Below are 15191 nucleotides of genomic sequence, written 5' to 3'. Positions count from 1 at the left end.
AAACCTGTCTATCCTGCTCTGACTATTCCCTCTCTGAAATGTGAACCCCGTGCTGCCAGGGCAGTGCTTAATGTGTACATCTACCAGGCCTGCCTGTCTAACCATATCACAAAAAACCCTATAACAACCCAGCCGGTCTATGGAGCCTCTCCTGTCTTCGGGCCTAATTATGGTGTTAAAGTCACCTCCAAAGACAACCTGCTGGGACGTAAAAAGGAAGGGCTTGATTTTTGTGAGGAGGCCTTTTGACTGCGGTCTGTAGATATTGATCAGGCGCAGGTCCTGCCCCCTAACAGAGAGATCTAAGACCATGCATCTCCCCATTTCTACCTCAATTACCCGCCGGCACATTACCTTATCGGTTTTAAAAAGCACAGCTACTTCACTGCAAGGTTTCGCCGCAAGAGACCAAAAGGAGGGACCACATCTCCACTCCCTTTTTGCCAGCTAGACATCAGCCAATGTATTGAGCCAGGCCTCTTGTAAAAATAAAATCTCAGCATCAAACTCGCTGAGCAAAAATAAGGCCGTATCACGAGCTCTTGCAGATTTAATGCTGGCGACATTAATGGTCGCCACCTTTAACGAAGCGGGAACTGCCATCAGGATGATTGGGGTAGTCGTTTCTTAACCTCTACCACACTCTCATCACCTGAAACAGCTCTATTCAGGCTTTGTGACTCCCCCTCATCCATAGATAGAGAAATTGGTAAATCGGATACCATCTCATCACCTGACAAAACTGAATAGGTGTTGCCAAGAGGGACCCCTCCTGGGTCTGATTCGGAGGAAGAAAGGACAGCTCTTCTCACCCTCCTCTTCTTTTTCGTCCACTTAACCCTCTCCCACCCCTCATCAGCTGAATCCCCTTCAGCAGGAAGTGAGACATGAGACATGGACACCCCACCCACCTCCAGCACCCCTACACTCTCCTGACCACATTTGCGCTGTTGTGGGAGAGGTACTGGAGGTGGAATAGACCGAGAGGGAAGATCCGCTGAACACACACCCCCAGCAGCTTCCACTAGCCTGGAGGATCTACGTACAGCAGGATTAGGAACAGGAGGGACAGACTCAGGGATGACATTACTAGGGGAAACACAATCTGACACAACAGACGGAACAGACACAGGAGGGGCAACAACAGTTTCCTCCCTAGCATCAGCTACCTCATCTTCTTTATCCAGCCTCTGAAGCTCAGCCTCCAGTCCTGGCAGGTTGTGTAGTGCCTCTTGGTACTGACTATATGGATGAACCAGCTGCTGACACAAATTGCACCGAATATGGGTGCATTTTTTGACCAAATGGCCTAAATCCTGGCACAGTGAGCACTTCTTGATGGTACAGGACGATGAAAAGTGCCCTTTCTCTCCACATTACAAACCTTAAGCTGACCCTGATAGAAAATGGTCAGCCTATCCCTGCCCAAAAGAGCAGAGCAGGGCAGGAGCTGAACCACATTGCCCAGCACCTTGAATTGCAGTGACCCTGTCCATATCCCGTGTTAATTCAGGATCTTCCGCAGTGGAGTGAGGACCTCGCCATACCGGCGTAGCCACACAACCAAATCAGCCTCTGATATGGATTCATTACGAACAAGGATTGTCACCGATTTTATCAAAGGCTGCCTTGAAACCACCTTTGCCACCAAACCTCTCCACTGCTGAAGGCCCCTGCACCTCCTATACCTCTCCCAAAAAAGATCCGGGCCTTCAGGTTTTACAAACGATAAATCGTATTCATAACTGCCAACTGGGCAGATCAAAGCAAATACATCACAGGCTTTAAACCCCATCTCCAGAATCAACTCAGCCACCCTCCACCTTACTGGTGGGGTTCCCTCCCCTTCCCACTTCAACTTTACAACATTCCTCCTCCTGAACCCACCAACCATCCCATCACCAAACATCCCAAAATTGTGACCATTAGCATTTCCAACATTCCCTCCACCCCCCTTGGTGCGACTCCCCAAAACAGAGGCATTAGCTCCCCACATTCCTCCCAGAAGCAGAAACATTTGTGTGATTTCTGGGAGCATCTGGTGCAACTCTAGCAGATACCAATTGTACAGATATGAGATTGGATGAATCTTCTCTCAGCTGAGCAGGGGGAGAAATTAAATTTTTACTCTTACCAGCAACATTAACCCCTTCACCACCATCCACCACCAACACATCCATTGCTTCACCAGTCATATTACTTGCTGGCACAGTCATAGTTCACAGAAATGTCCGTACTCACTGCTGCAACCAAAGAAACTTCAGCTCCAGCTGTCATCTCTTCCAAGACAAAACTTTCAGCCCAGGAACAGGAACGTATAGGTTGTTCACACACAGCAACAGGTAAAACATCACAGACATCCATGTTTGCTCTCCACATGGTGCACTGTGCTGCTCCCCTCCCCCACTAGTATCAATTAGCTCTGGAACACATGGGAGCTCAGGTGCAGTAGATTCCTTACAGCCAGCGATCATCTTGCCGCATTCGCAGAGGAAATACTGGCCTCAGCAAAGGCAGGGGCAGCAAAATCCATGTCCAAGGTGTTTGGTGCAGATCCATCCATATTCCTCTGATGGTCTGTAGACATCTGTCAGCGGTTTTCCCTGTTTCTGTTTCTCAGCCAGGACACCATCCACCACAGCCAGTGGGGCAGACATGTTGGAAGCAGCCATCTTGGTGTAGTGGGATTTCTCCACCATTACAGGCTTTGCTGGTCTATATCTCCTCTGTCCATCCTCAGGGACTTCTGACGGATCATCAGAGAAGCGAACTTGTCTGCTCTCAGGGGTGACTCCATCTGCTGGATAAACTTCAGGGTTCCAAGCTCTCTCAAACCCCTGGCTGGTTGACGCTGGCGATTCCTCAGCCTGACATAGGGGGAAAGATGCAGAGGTAGATGGAGCCAGGTCATCCATTACCTGAGGCTGCTGATCCACAGAACTCGCTTATGTCTGGCTGGCAAACCACCTCTCATTGTCAAACTTTTCTGCAAAGGCTCCACTTCTTGCTTTCAGCTTTTCCAGTAATAAAGATTGCTTCTTTGCCTTTTCCTATATCTGCTGTAATTCTGGCTTCATGGCCAATCTGTTCTTACTCCAGGCCTGGCAGTATTTAGCACTGAAGGATTTGTGTGCAGCCTTCAAAACTTGCGTTTATCCTCAGCTCTTCCAATAGCCAAAAATCAATCAATAATCCTCTGTCTGTACACATCCACATCCTCACCAGGGCCTGGACCCACAGTCAGGTCCTCCACTTCCTCCTCCTCACCAGGCCGTGTGTCATCAGGGGGATCCCTCCCAGGGCCTCCCCCTTGATCAGGAATGGTTCCTGGGCCAAGCTAGCAGGCAAGGCCCAGGCTTCAAAATGCTGGTTCTCAAGGAGAGCTCGTTCAGTGTGTCGTCCTCCTCCTCCTCCTCCTCCCCCCACTGACCACGAATGTAAGGAACATTTTTCCCACTGACCTCCAATGTGAGGAACACATTCTTCCTACTGTCCATCAATGTGAGGGTCATTTTTCCCACTGGCTGCCACTCTATGGTGCCCCTCCTCACTGGCCACCAATGTAAGGTGTTAATCCTCCGCTGACCACCAATCTAAGAGGAACTTCTGCACTGGCCTCCAATGTAAGGGGAAACCTTCCACTGATCACTACAACTTTCACTGTCTTTATTTCTTTACTTGCCATTATTACTTTTATCATCAATTTAGTTACGTTATTTTTATCAAAAATTATTTCGTCACAAAAAGCTGCCCTGAGTGATACACAGGGTGTTATTTCAAGGATTCATCCAAGTCTGTAAAAGGTTGGGGTAAGGTATTCACTTCCATGCAGCAATGTACATGCCCTATGACTGAAGGGTGGTAAAGGAGGTACGGCTTCTTTAGCACGTATATGGCAGGCTATTTATACATAGTTGTGAAGAGTTACCTAGCATTTTAGCTTAACTACCCTGTAAACAGGACCTGACACTTCCAAACAGCAAGAGGCTTACTCATTAAGGCAGCATGCTAATAGCAATGAGGGACTCATCTTTCAGCGTGAAAGATTGTGAAGACTGGACAATTTTATCCATGGGGTTTACGTAGCAAAAATACTTGAACGGTGCTAGTATATCCTGCTCAGATAGACCGTGTCTAATCTGATCCCTGTACTATGACCTGCCTGTCTTGGCTGATGCAACCTCCTTTCTCATGACAAGGGGTCAGTCCAAAGAGGCACCTGAATTATGGTGTTGTAGGAAAAGTGCCTGGTTACTAAAAATGGCATGAAAATCAATACTGAACAAGATTCTGAAGCTAGAAAACAAACAAGAGGTAAATGTAGAAAGAAAATTATCAAATAAATAAGAGGATTTGGAGTTATAGGCAAAAAAAAAAAGACAGACTGTACATGATTCAGCCTGCCACTAGCATTAAAGGATAAATTCACCTTTTGTAATGTTACACCCATATTCAGGGTGTAACATGTTACAAAAGGACCGACCCCCCATTGATCTCTCATTTTGAGAGCTAGCAGGGATTCTTCTCCCCCCACTGTCAGAATTTTAACAAACTTTGAATGAGAAAACTACAACTTACAACAGCCTTTGCGGCTATCCGCTTGTATTTTAGTGAACTACCACGGCGCTGTTGAGAGCTGTGGTAGTTCATTGAATTTCCCTGCCTTGACTACTGCAACTCTCTTCTCACCGGCCTACCCAAGTGCAGGCTCTCCCCGCTCCAGACCATCCTGAACTCAGCGGCCAGACTCATCCACCTCACCACCCGCTCCACCTCTGCCACCCCCCTCTGCCTCTCCCTCCACTGGCTCCCGATTGCCCAACGCATCAAATTTAAACTTCTAATCCTGACCTACAAAGCCATTCATAACACTGCCCCTGACTACCTCACCAACCTGATCCCCAAGTACCACCCTACCCGAACCCTTCGCTCCTCACAGGACCTCCTTCTATCCTGCTCCCTGGTCTCCTCCTCCCATGCACGACTGCAGGACTTCTCCAGGTCCTCCCCTATCCTCTGGAACTCACTGCCCCAATCCATCCGACTGTCGCCTTTCCTCCCCACATTCAGGCGCTCCCTCAAAACTCATCTCTTCAGGGAAGCCTACCCCACCCTCACCTAACGGCCATTCTCCCTCATTCCTTCCACCACTTCATCCCCCTCAGCCACTTCATCCCCCTCAGCCACTTCATTCCCCTCAGCCACTTCCTATTGTTCCACTACCCCTTCCCTCCTAGATTGTAAGCTTGAAAGAGTAGGGCCCTCTTACCCCTCGTACGCTGTCTGTTTTTGTTGTACTGTGCCATGTATTGTCCCCCCTATTGTACAGCGCTGAGCAAACCCTTTGGCGCTATATAAACTCGATGTAATAATAATAATCAGTGAGTATCTGTTTGCCCGTATGAGGTACAGATACACTGTCAGGTCTGCAGGAGTCCTGCATGACTATTTTCGGAATAAATACGCATTTTTAATTTTTTTGTTAAAAGGTGAACTTATCCTTTAATAAAGCAGTTTTTGTTTTATTATTTAACCTAGTCTTTAATGGATAAGTTACCAGTCTCACTAACCCACTTGTAATGGATATGGTCAAAGGCAGGCATGCCTGAAGTCCAGACTGGGTGACAACCATAGTTTACCCCAATAAATACAATAGCGAAACGAGTGAAGACATGAAGAGACACTTAGGGGGAGATTTACAATAACCGGAGCATGCAAAATCTGGCACAGCTCTGCATAGAAACCAATCAGCTTCCAGGTTTTATTGTCAAAGCTTAATAGAACAAGTTGAAGTTGCAGATTGGCTACCATGTACAGCTGCACCAGATTTCAGCAGTTTTAGTAATTCTCCCCCAATGTGTTATTCGCAGGATTACCAGGTGAAAATAAAGGAAAAAAGCCTAAATAAAAATAATGCAGCCACTACATCCAAGAAAAGGTAAGCTGAAATTCATTTTTTTAGTTTAGATTCACTTTATCATTCTCTAGGACTCAGAGAAGCAGCGAGGGTCAGGAGACTTGACCCAAATGCACAAAGCACTGGGGGCTGAAGGTGACATATATTTCTTTTGATTTACTTGCTCAAAATATTTAGAAAAGTACAGTATAAAAAATGCAGCTTACCGGAAACCAAACATGATTTCATCGTGGCGGAGGTGAGCATCGTCATCAATGGACAGGACAGCTTCAGTCTCTATCTCATCCCAGGGAAGGAAACGATTGTTTAGACTGTTCTTTTCTGTGCGCACCACCTGATGGAGAAAATGAAAAAAGAGTCAATGTATATGTATGATGGGGGGGGGGGATATATACACTCAACAGCCATAAATAAATACTCTGTCCAGTACCAGACAAGACTACATTTAGGTTTCCCCACATGAAAAAATTGGGAGCATCAGACCTGATGCTGAAAAATGTTTCTCTTGGGTAATGATTGTTCACAGTGAGACCAAGCATATAAATTAGTGAATTTACAAGAACACAATATCTGCATATAAATGGTGTAATGTATATAAAGAAAGCCCATATGATAAATCAGGTAAGAACATCCTGAAATTAAAACGCTGATTTCTCTACATTCCAAAAATGCCACCTGAGATTTAAGCTCATGAAAATACTTGGCTGATTTACTGAGGACACTGTCCAGGTGGTCATATGAGATCTTAGAAGAACCTCAACAATAAACCCACCCTCCTTACTCACGTGAAGAAAGACGTAGAAACAAAAACATATGCCGGTTGTATCAGGAAGCCTTGACATGCTCAGATCAACTAAATATTTTCCTATAATGATCATGCTGTCAACACCATCAAAGAAACCCATTCTGAGCATCAGCTATCCTTTGAACTTGAAGAAGGTTGGAGATATAAGCTATTTCTTCAGTTACTAAACTACCTTCATCAATTATCTGCTGCCTGTATCTGCATACCATAGAACCCACCAACAAAGCCAGCATGCCATGTTTCATGGGTAAATCAGGTCTCTGTGCAGTAAACAACTAATGTCCTCATCGAGGAGATGACTAACCAGAGATCGAGAATAAAGTCTTATTGAGGAAGTGACTAACCAGAGAGATATATAAAGTCTTTTTGAAGAAATGACTAACCAGAGATCCAGAATAGTCTTACCGAGGAGATGACTAACCAGAGATCAAGAATGGTCTTACTGAGGAGATGACTAACCAGAGATCCAGAATCAAGTCTTATTGAGGAGATGACTAACCAGAGATCCAGAATAAAGTCTTATTGAGGAGGTGACTAATCAGAGATCCAGAATAAAGTCTTATTGAGGAGATGACTAATCAGAGATCCAGAATAAAGTCTTTTTGAAGAGATGACTAACCAGAGATCCAGAATAAAGTATTATTGAGGAGATGACTAACCAGAGATCCAGAATAAAGTATTATTGAGGAGATGACTAACTGGTGAGTCAAATGTATTGTTGGTTATAAAAGCCCTTGATAGGAGCTATGAAAGCTTCTTCAACAGAGAACTATGGCCAGACTCTGGACATACAAACATTTACATATGCTTAAAGATTAACTTAAGTGTATAAAACAATTTGTGAGCAGGAAGGACTAATGCCGAAGAGACTGTATGTTCTGCAATAAATATTTCTTCTGCACCAGCTAACAAGTTTCTTTAGATCGCAGGCAGAACCGTTTGTGCATGTGCAGCTCGGTGAACATTTTTGGCCTTGGGTGCGGAGATGAATTGAGGCTTGGTTCACACTGTGGCAATGCAAAATTGTATGTTCTGAATGTTGCTGCGCTACAGTGCCATTCATCCTAAGTGGCACTTCAATGTACCTTGCCAACGGATGTATGTTGCAGTGCATCACAACACACACAGTATACATTAACATGCATTATGATGCACTGAGTTGCAAAATTAGTACATGCACCTATATGGTGCTTTTAATAAATGGCCTGGAAAAGTATGTGCGTTAATACACTGTGGTTGTGGGAACTGACACAAATTTTCATGCACATGTTAGCGGAGACAAGGGAGCTCACAATCATCACTTCACTGGAGGTGGAAAAGAGTACAGCAGACTTTAGTTCCACTTTAACAAGCAGAAATACTCATTAACCTTTGTAGATGTGGACACTGTGGAGCAAATCATACTTACATTTCTCAGTGAACATAGTGTTCTTCCCTGTGTACCACTCTGTGTTTACATTAGAGTACAAATGGACCTAGTCTGCTCCAATGTTTGAGCTTCATTTTCAGGCATGGCTAGAATTCACACAGATATGTACTGTACCTGAGTGCAACTGACACGTGCACCCCGGGCTATCTTCAAGTGGGCCAGGGCAAGGCACACCTAATGGTGCAAGAGCACAGTACAGAGCAATCGCTAGTCAAAAGAACTGGTCTTTGGGGATCAAACGTGCTTTGGGCAGGTATGTACACCCTTGGATGAGTGTACCCTTAAAGTGTCCTTGCTGTAAAATTTGAGGATGAATTACTCTACAGTGTCTGCAACTGTACGTATCAGTTAAGGCGTGTTTTAAAGTTCACCAGGTGCTGTTAAAGCTGAACTCCGGGTAAACAGCAAGATATACAAAATAAATACATATATTATTATTTCAGGTACTTATATAGCGCCATCAATTTACGCAGCGCTTTACATACATATATTGTACATTCACATCAGTCCCTAAACCTCAAGGGGTGTACAATCTACCCATTATAGCATTTATTTTTCTGTCCCTGAGAATTACACAGTGCTGTGTGACAGAAGACCTGATTGTTACCAGCCGCAGTTCACTAAGAGGATCAATTTTAAGAGCTTAGGACAAAGGCATGGTCACTGACATTCCAAAAAGCCTTTCCATACTTGTCTGGTTTACAAACCATTTCCTGTGTGACAAAAAACTAAGGCAATTGCAGTGATTTATGAGCATTTTCAGAATCAAAACACCACAACAATTTCAGCGGCATTTCTGTTCTACAGTTTGCAGAGCTAGCTCTATACTGTCCAAAGTTTCTTTGGCAGCATTATTAGTGCAACCACACTGCGATGCACAAATTTTTAAAGCAAAACTAACATAAAAAGGTCGAAGTAAATCCAAAAATAGCAAAGTTTATGATCAGAAAGACAAGACATTTACTGATAGTTCTAGAAGAAAGTCAAAACTGGCTATAGAACTCATGTGATGCTTATGTAAGGAGCTAGGAAGGAGCTAAACCCTCCTGCACAGGAAGACAGGTTTTGGATATGTGTGGACCAGCTGTCTCCATCTGAAAAACTAAAAATGTTTATATCACCCAAATCAGGAACAACTTTTAAAGCGGTTGTAAGTGGGAAAAAAAAACAAAGCATATCCCTCTATAGTATGTTCTTGTTTCAATCCGAAGCACCGAGCGTGATCTCTGTTTGTTCACTTTCTCTGCAGGAGTCACTTTTGATAGTTTAACTCTACGTAAAGCAATCCTGCCTCCCTCCAGCACACAGCAGGTGATTGAAAGCCTCAGCTGTCCATATTTGCCTACGAGACTGTGCAGAAGGAGGAGTGTCCATTTGCTCCACTCAAGTCTCAGATTACACTCAGCTCTGGGCTCTGTAGTGCAAGAAACACCTTTTTTGAGACCCACTGAAAGTGGGTCTTTTTAATGGCCTTTGCCATTGAGTTTGATGGGAGAGGCTGGAAGGCTCCTGTGAATATCACAGAATCCTGCCTCAATGGTTATATGAAGAACACAACTCCTGCATCCTTTTAGATGTGCATGCTCCTCCATGCTAGCCACAGGGTTCTACAGACTATAGCAGCTCAACCCGTAGATCAGTTGCTTGATTACATGGTAATAGAGTGTAATCAAGAACTTTACTAGCAGATTGCACAGGAAAATACAGCTGCCAGAAGGGAAGCACATATAGAAGGGATGGCAGGGATGTGAGCTTTCATACAGCACTTGAGAACAGCAGCACAATGATTGATGGCAAGCCTTAAGGATCACACTCACATATAGAAAAAAAAATTATGAATTGCAGAGAAAGCTAATAGCTGTGAGAGGCAGGCCGTATGGATCAGGAGGAGAGGGGACTGAAGTCGTTCAGACAGGAAATTAAAGTGGATTCAAGATAGCTACTGCTGCTTCCATGGGTTATAGTGTGAAGATGCGCGTTTGGAAGAAATTGAGAATAATAACACAGGAGAGGACTTGTTACAAGTGTGGAGAAAAAAGGTAAGGCTGGAGTTCAGCTTGACTTTCTCCCAATACACCTGTGTTTCAGATTCAGCAGTGGGGGCTTCTAAAGAAGTGGACCCTGTATTTTAACCAGTTTACAACCATATAACACATATGTGACGCCCAGAACATGGGCTTTATTCCTGGGAACCGTGTATACACGGACCTCAATCTCACACTCCAAGCACTGAGACTGAGCTGTTACTGGCAGCTCCGGATCTCATTCCAACAATCACAAACCGAAAAAAAAATCAGCTCTTAATTTTATGATCACATTGATTAGTGATCACTACTCTGAAGATCCACCGCAATGTTGTGTCTCCTCTGTGCAGAGCAAAAGATACATTGCCTCTAGAGAAGTCGGTTTAATAGGGATGCACCAATACACCAACTTTTTTTTTTGATCTGTGAGTACGATACTTTTGGTCAAGTACTCATCGATACGGAGTACTGATACTTCTGGTGAGAATTGCACCGGATGTTGCTGACCAATCAGATGCTGTCCAGCCCATACTGTCACCCCTGCAAGGAGAGGAGAGAAAGCTGCTTCACAGGACTGGCTTTCCCCATGGCTGTCTCTCCTCTCCTTGCAGGGATAACAAAACAGGCTAGACAACATCTGATTCGTTCAGTACAGTCCTTGTGACGGTGCTGACTAATCAAAAGCACTCTAGCCAGAACTGTCATCCCTGCAAGGAGAGGAGGATAGAAAGCAGCGGGGATTTTAAATCCCCGCTGCCTTCTCTTCTCTCCTACCGCTGAGAATATGGAGTATCTACCTCCATAGTATACATCCTCACACGCCCACTCTTCATTCAGCATGGGATGCCTGCAGGTAGGTTTCCCACACTGCTCCCGTGTGAACTCAGGATATGACAAGCCTGGGTTCAGACAAGAGCAGTGGGGAAACCGCATGTGATTTGGACAGGAATCGCATTCCTGTCTAGATCGCATGCTAATCTTTGCGGTACAATTTGTATTTACGCAAATCGCACCGCAAAGTATCGGTTTCCAGTATCGCCAGAATTTTCACGAGTACTTGTGAAAATACTCGGTATCGGTACTGATATCTATATCGGTGCATCCCTATTGTTTAATATACTATATGTAAAGCACTGCATAAATTGTTACCACTATACAAATACCTGTAAAAAAAATGTTTTAAAAATTAAACAATTAACAAGATCAGGGCTTGAAGTGTCAGTATAAGTGGCAGTGTGTCAAATAGTGTCAGTGTGTTTTTTTTTGTTTTTTTTTTAAATTCTATTTAGTGTCTAGGTAAAAAAAAAACAAAAAAAAAAAACAAAAAACATGAAATGTGTACTACTGTTTCTTAGCCCTACTATGGATACAAAGAAAAAATGATGCACACATACGGTTTGTGACACCACCACAATTGTCAGTAGTAGGAAAATGTATTTTGCTAGTTTTTTTGGTGGTGGGTCATGGCAATGGCATAAAAAAATTAGAATGCTAAAGCTAGAATGTTACAAATTATTTTTTTTCTTTTGTTTAGTACTTTGGATCAGATTTCCTTTGATAATTAAAATCAGGAGTTATCCATTAACATTTACCACCAAATGAAAGTTCAAACTGTCCTGGAAAAAAAACAAGGTACTGTACAATCCACCTCAACACTGTAAGCAGGTGCACTGATATATAACCAGGGGTGCTCAAACTTTTGAAAAGCGTGGGCAACTTTAGTGATTTGGTAAGTGGTCACAGTCCATAATGAAATAGAATGGTTCAGAATTTCTAATTTTTTTATTTTAAGTAGCATAATGAAGAATTTAAATTTTAATCAGGATCATCATTTTCAATGGGACCAATCCCCTTGGATGTTTAGCCACTGTTTTACTCAGAAAAATCAAATTTTTTTTTAGGGCTTGTTCACATTTGACTGTTCTTCCAACTCTTGCCAAACGCCCCTATAACATTTGACAAGCATTGGGTATGCGGAGCGATTTTAACGCTCCGCAAACGCCACGTGCGTGGTTTTGCGGTGGTTGCTAGGCGTTTGCCAAGCATTAAAAAAATGCCCCACAAACACCTATAATGAAGTTTGAATGGTGTTACCGCGTCGCAACCGCCGGCCAGGCGTTTGCGGAGCAACACCATACACTTAAATAGGAGGCTTCAACTCCTCCTGACTCGACCAGAGGCGTCCTGTTTGCCAGGACACTAACGCATGAACAGCACCATGTGCTGCAATGTGCAGAATCTTCCCAGGCGTTTGGGAAACGGTAAAACCGCTTCCCAAACGCCTGTCTGCCACTTGCTAACAAGGCTAGTGTGAAAGTAGCCTAAGGCTGGCCATACATTATACAATCTGGAGATTTTTGGTTTAGATTTACCAAAAACCATATAATAGGAGGACAAACCTAAACAACACTTTCAGTTGTATCCAATTAGGCAGGCCCTTGCACTACATAGTTGAAGGTAAATCTAAAGGAAATTGGGCAGAAAATTGGAAGATAACTGTATAATGTATGGCCAGCCGTAGACTGGCCATACATTATACAATTTTCTTGAGATGTCTGGTTTAGATTTATCAAAAACCATATAATAGGAGGTCATACCGAACACTTTAGGCAGGCTCTTGCACTACATAGTTGAAGATAAATCTAAAGGACATTGGGCAGAATTTCACAGAAAATTGTAGTGTGTATGGCCAGCCTAAGGCTGGCCATACACACTACAATTTTCTGTCCAATGTCTGCCCAATTTCCTTTAAATTTACCTTCAGCTATGTAGTGCAAGAGCCTGCCTAATTGGATACAATTGAAAGTGTTGTTAGGTATGACCTCCTATTATATGGTTTTTGGTAAATCTAAACCAAAAATCTCACGAAAATTGTATAATGTATGGCCAGCCTTAGTATCCGGATCACTAGTAATTGCACTCTCAAGCTCAGGTGTGACCAGCCAAAAAAAAAAAAAGCTCCAAATCAGCGCTGCAGCCTTCACGATTTATCAGGGTCTTTGCAGCAATACCTTGCATTGCCAAAACTAGAACTATAGACAATATAAACAAAACACAAGGGGGTTTATTTACTAAAGCTGGAGAGTCCAAAATCAGACTCCCTTCTGCATAGAAACCAATCAGCTTCTAACCTCAGCTTGTTCAATGAAGCTTTGGCAATGAAACCTGGAAGCTGATTGGTTTCTATGCAGAAGGGAGTCTGATTTTGGACTCTCCAGCTTTAGTAAATAAACCCCAATATGTCAGGGAAGCACATGCCCTAGTAGTGCAATAAACATTTTTATTAAAGCAGAGCTCCAGTCTCCTGTGAAAAAAAAAAAGTCAGCAACTACAAAAACTGTAGCTGCTGACTTTAAAAAAAGCAGGCAATCGGTTGTCCCAGGATCCAGTGGTGTGCTTACCCCCAGCCATCCTCCATCTCCGGCATCTTAACTGTGGGCACCTGGCTGTGACAGCTTGGGGCTTCACAGCCGGGTGTCCACTGCGCATCCGTGGTTGGAGCAAATACCTGTCAATATTGGGAAACCGCAACCCCCCCACTCCCCAAATGTGCTAGTGGGGACGAGTCCTTAAAGAAGAACTTCCCCTTTTGGGTGAAGCTCCACTTTAAGATAAATGACACACATGCTCCTGGGATGACACCAAATTCATGACACAGCTGTGAGAATCCACCTTCAGAACCCCTGCAAGGATACCACTAGATGTAATCCACTCGGCTAAAGGCTCCTCCTCCCGTATCTGCGTGTTAAGAATGAAGGAGAGGAGCCGGCAGGGAGGCGGCTGCAATACCGGCTTGGGTATGTGAGCCACTAGGATTATGGAAGACCAGCAATCGTTCAGTAGAGCGGTGTGCACCCGTAGGAAGATGTGCGGGTTGCCAAAGGCTTGAGGTTGTGGGCCATGGGATGAGCATGCCTGATAAATACCCTGAAATTCTTGTTCTGTGCTTCCTTCTCAAACTGAACTCTGGTTTCCACAACTTCAGGGTTATCATTCTCCTTTCCAATCAGAGTTTGCTCACGAGCCTAAAAAAACAAACATACAAGCAAGCTGCAAGAGCTCCAAGAAGAACACATATCGTTCCGGCAAAATAACTTGAACAAGACTGAGGCAGGGCTGCTGAGAATGACAAATGGAGGAATACTGATCATTTTGGGAAGCAGACATTGTACCGGAGGGACATGTGCATACAGGAAAACTGTAAAAGTCGTTCTCAGTGATTTACAAACCTGGAATGACACCGACCTGTTTTATGACGTGTGGAATGCAGCAATTCTTGTCACCATCCAAACATGTTACTTTTTTTACTACAGGTTACTATTTATTACATGTTTTTATTTTTTATAGTGCTGAAAATGTATGCAGCACTGAACATGCACATCACATATTGTACGTACACATACTAAGGCCAATTTGGACAGTAGCCAATTGTACTACCAGCAAGTCTTTAACATTTGGGAGGAAACCCATGCAAGCACAGGGAGCACATGCAAACTCCATGCAGGTAGCATCCTGGTTGCAATTAGAAGCAAGGACCTCAGTGTTAAAAGGCAGAAGTGATAATCACAGAAAAAGGGGGACACTGCTTCCTAAACTAAATGTAAAAGCCAAACATATTTTATTGTGATCTGTGGTCCAAATTTTGTGACCTTATGATCACTATACAGAGGCAAAAAGAACGTGCAAAAACTACATTTTAGGGGAGTCATAAGAGAAGAGCGGAGAAGAAATTTTCCACTGGGGACAAATGTTCTGATATCTAGAATTACTCTCCATTTGGGTTGATGTTCTCTCCTTCCTGTTGCATTTCCAAGATATGAAGTGAAAGGAAATCTCCCCAGGAGGACACAGACCGAAAAAAAAAAAAAAAACTGATGGTGGCTTTAATTCTTTCCGAGTCTAGTCAAAACTTAAAAAAAAAAAGACCTCTTGCTGCCTGGGCCAATTTTTAAAATTTTCACACACTTTGACCACTTGCCAACTGGGTACTTTCACCCCCTTCCTCTCCAGGCCAAT

At 43.7% G+C, this 15191-nt stretch overlaps 1 protein-coding gene across 1 annotated transcript in view; it reads right to left on the bottom strand.

The window, feature by feature from the left end:
• EXTL3 (exostosin like glycosyltransferase 3) overlaps positions 1–15191 on the bottom strand; it is a 206560-nt gene that overhangs the window by 53737 nt on the left and 137632 nt on the right. The window contains exon 3 of the mRNA XM_089688180.1: positions 6124–6251. Within this exon, the coding sequence (XP_089544306.1) occupies positions 6124–6251 (128 nt within the window). The remainder of the gene's footprint in view (positions 1–6123; positions 6252–15191) is intronic.

Source organism: Staurois parvus, unplaced genomic scaffold, assembly GCF_062004578.1.
Source record: "Staurois parvus isolate SC_StPar_1 unplaced genomic scaffold, SC_StPar_1.0 ptg000448l, whole genome shotgun sequence".
Classification (NCBI taxonomy): Eukaryota; Metazoa; Chordata; class Amphibia; order Anura; family Ranidae; genus Staurois; species Staurois parvus.
This window is presented reverse-complemented; position numbering and strand designations above follow the sequence as displayed.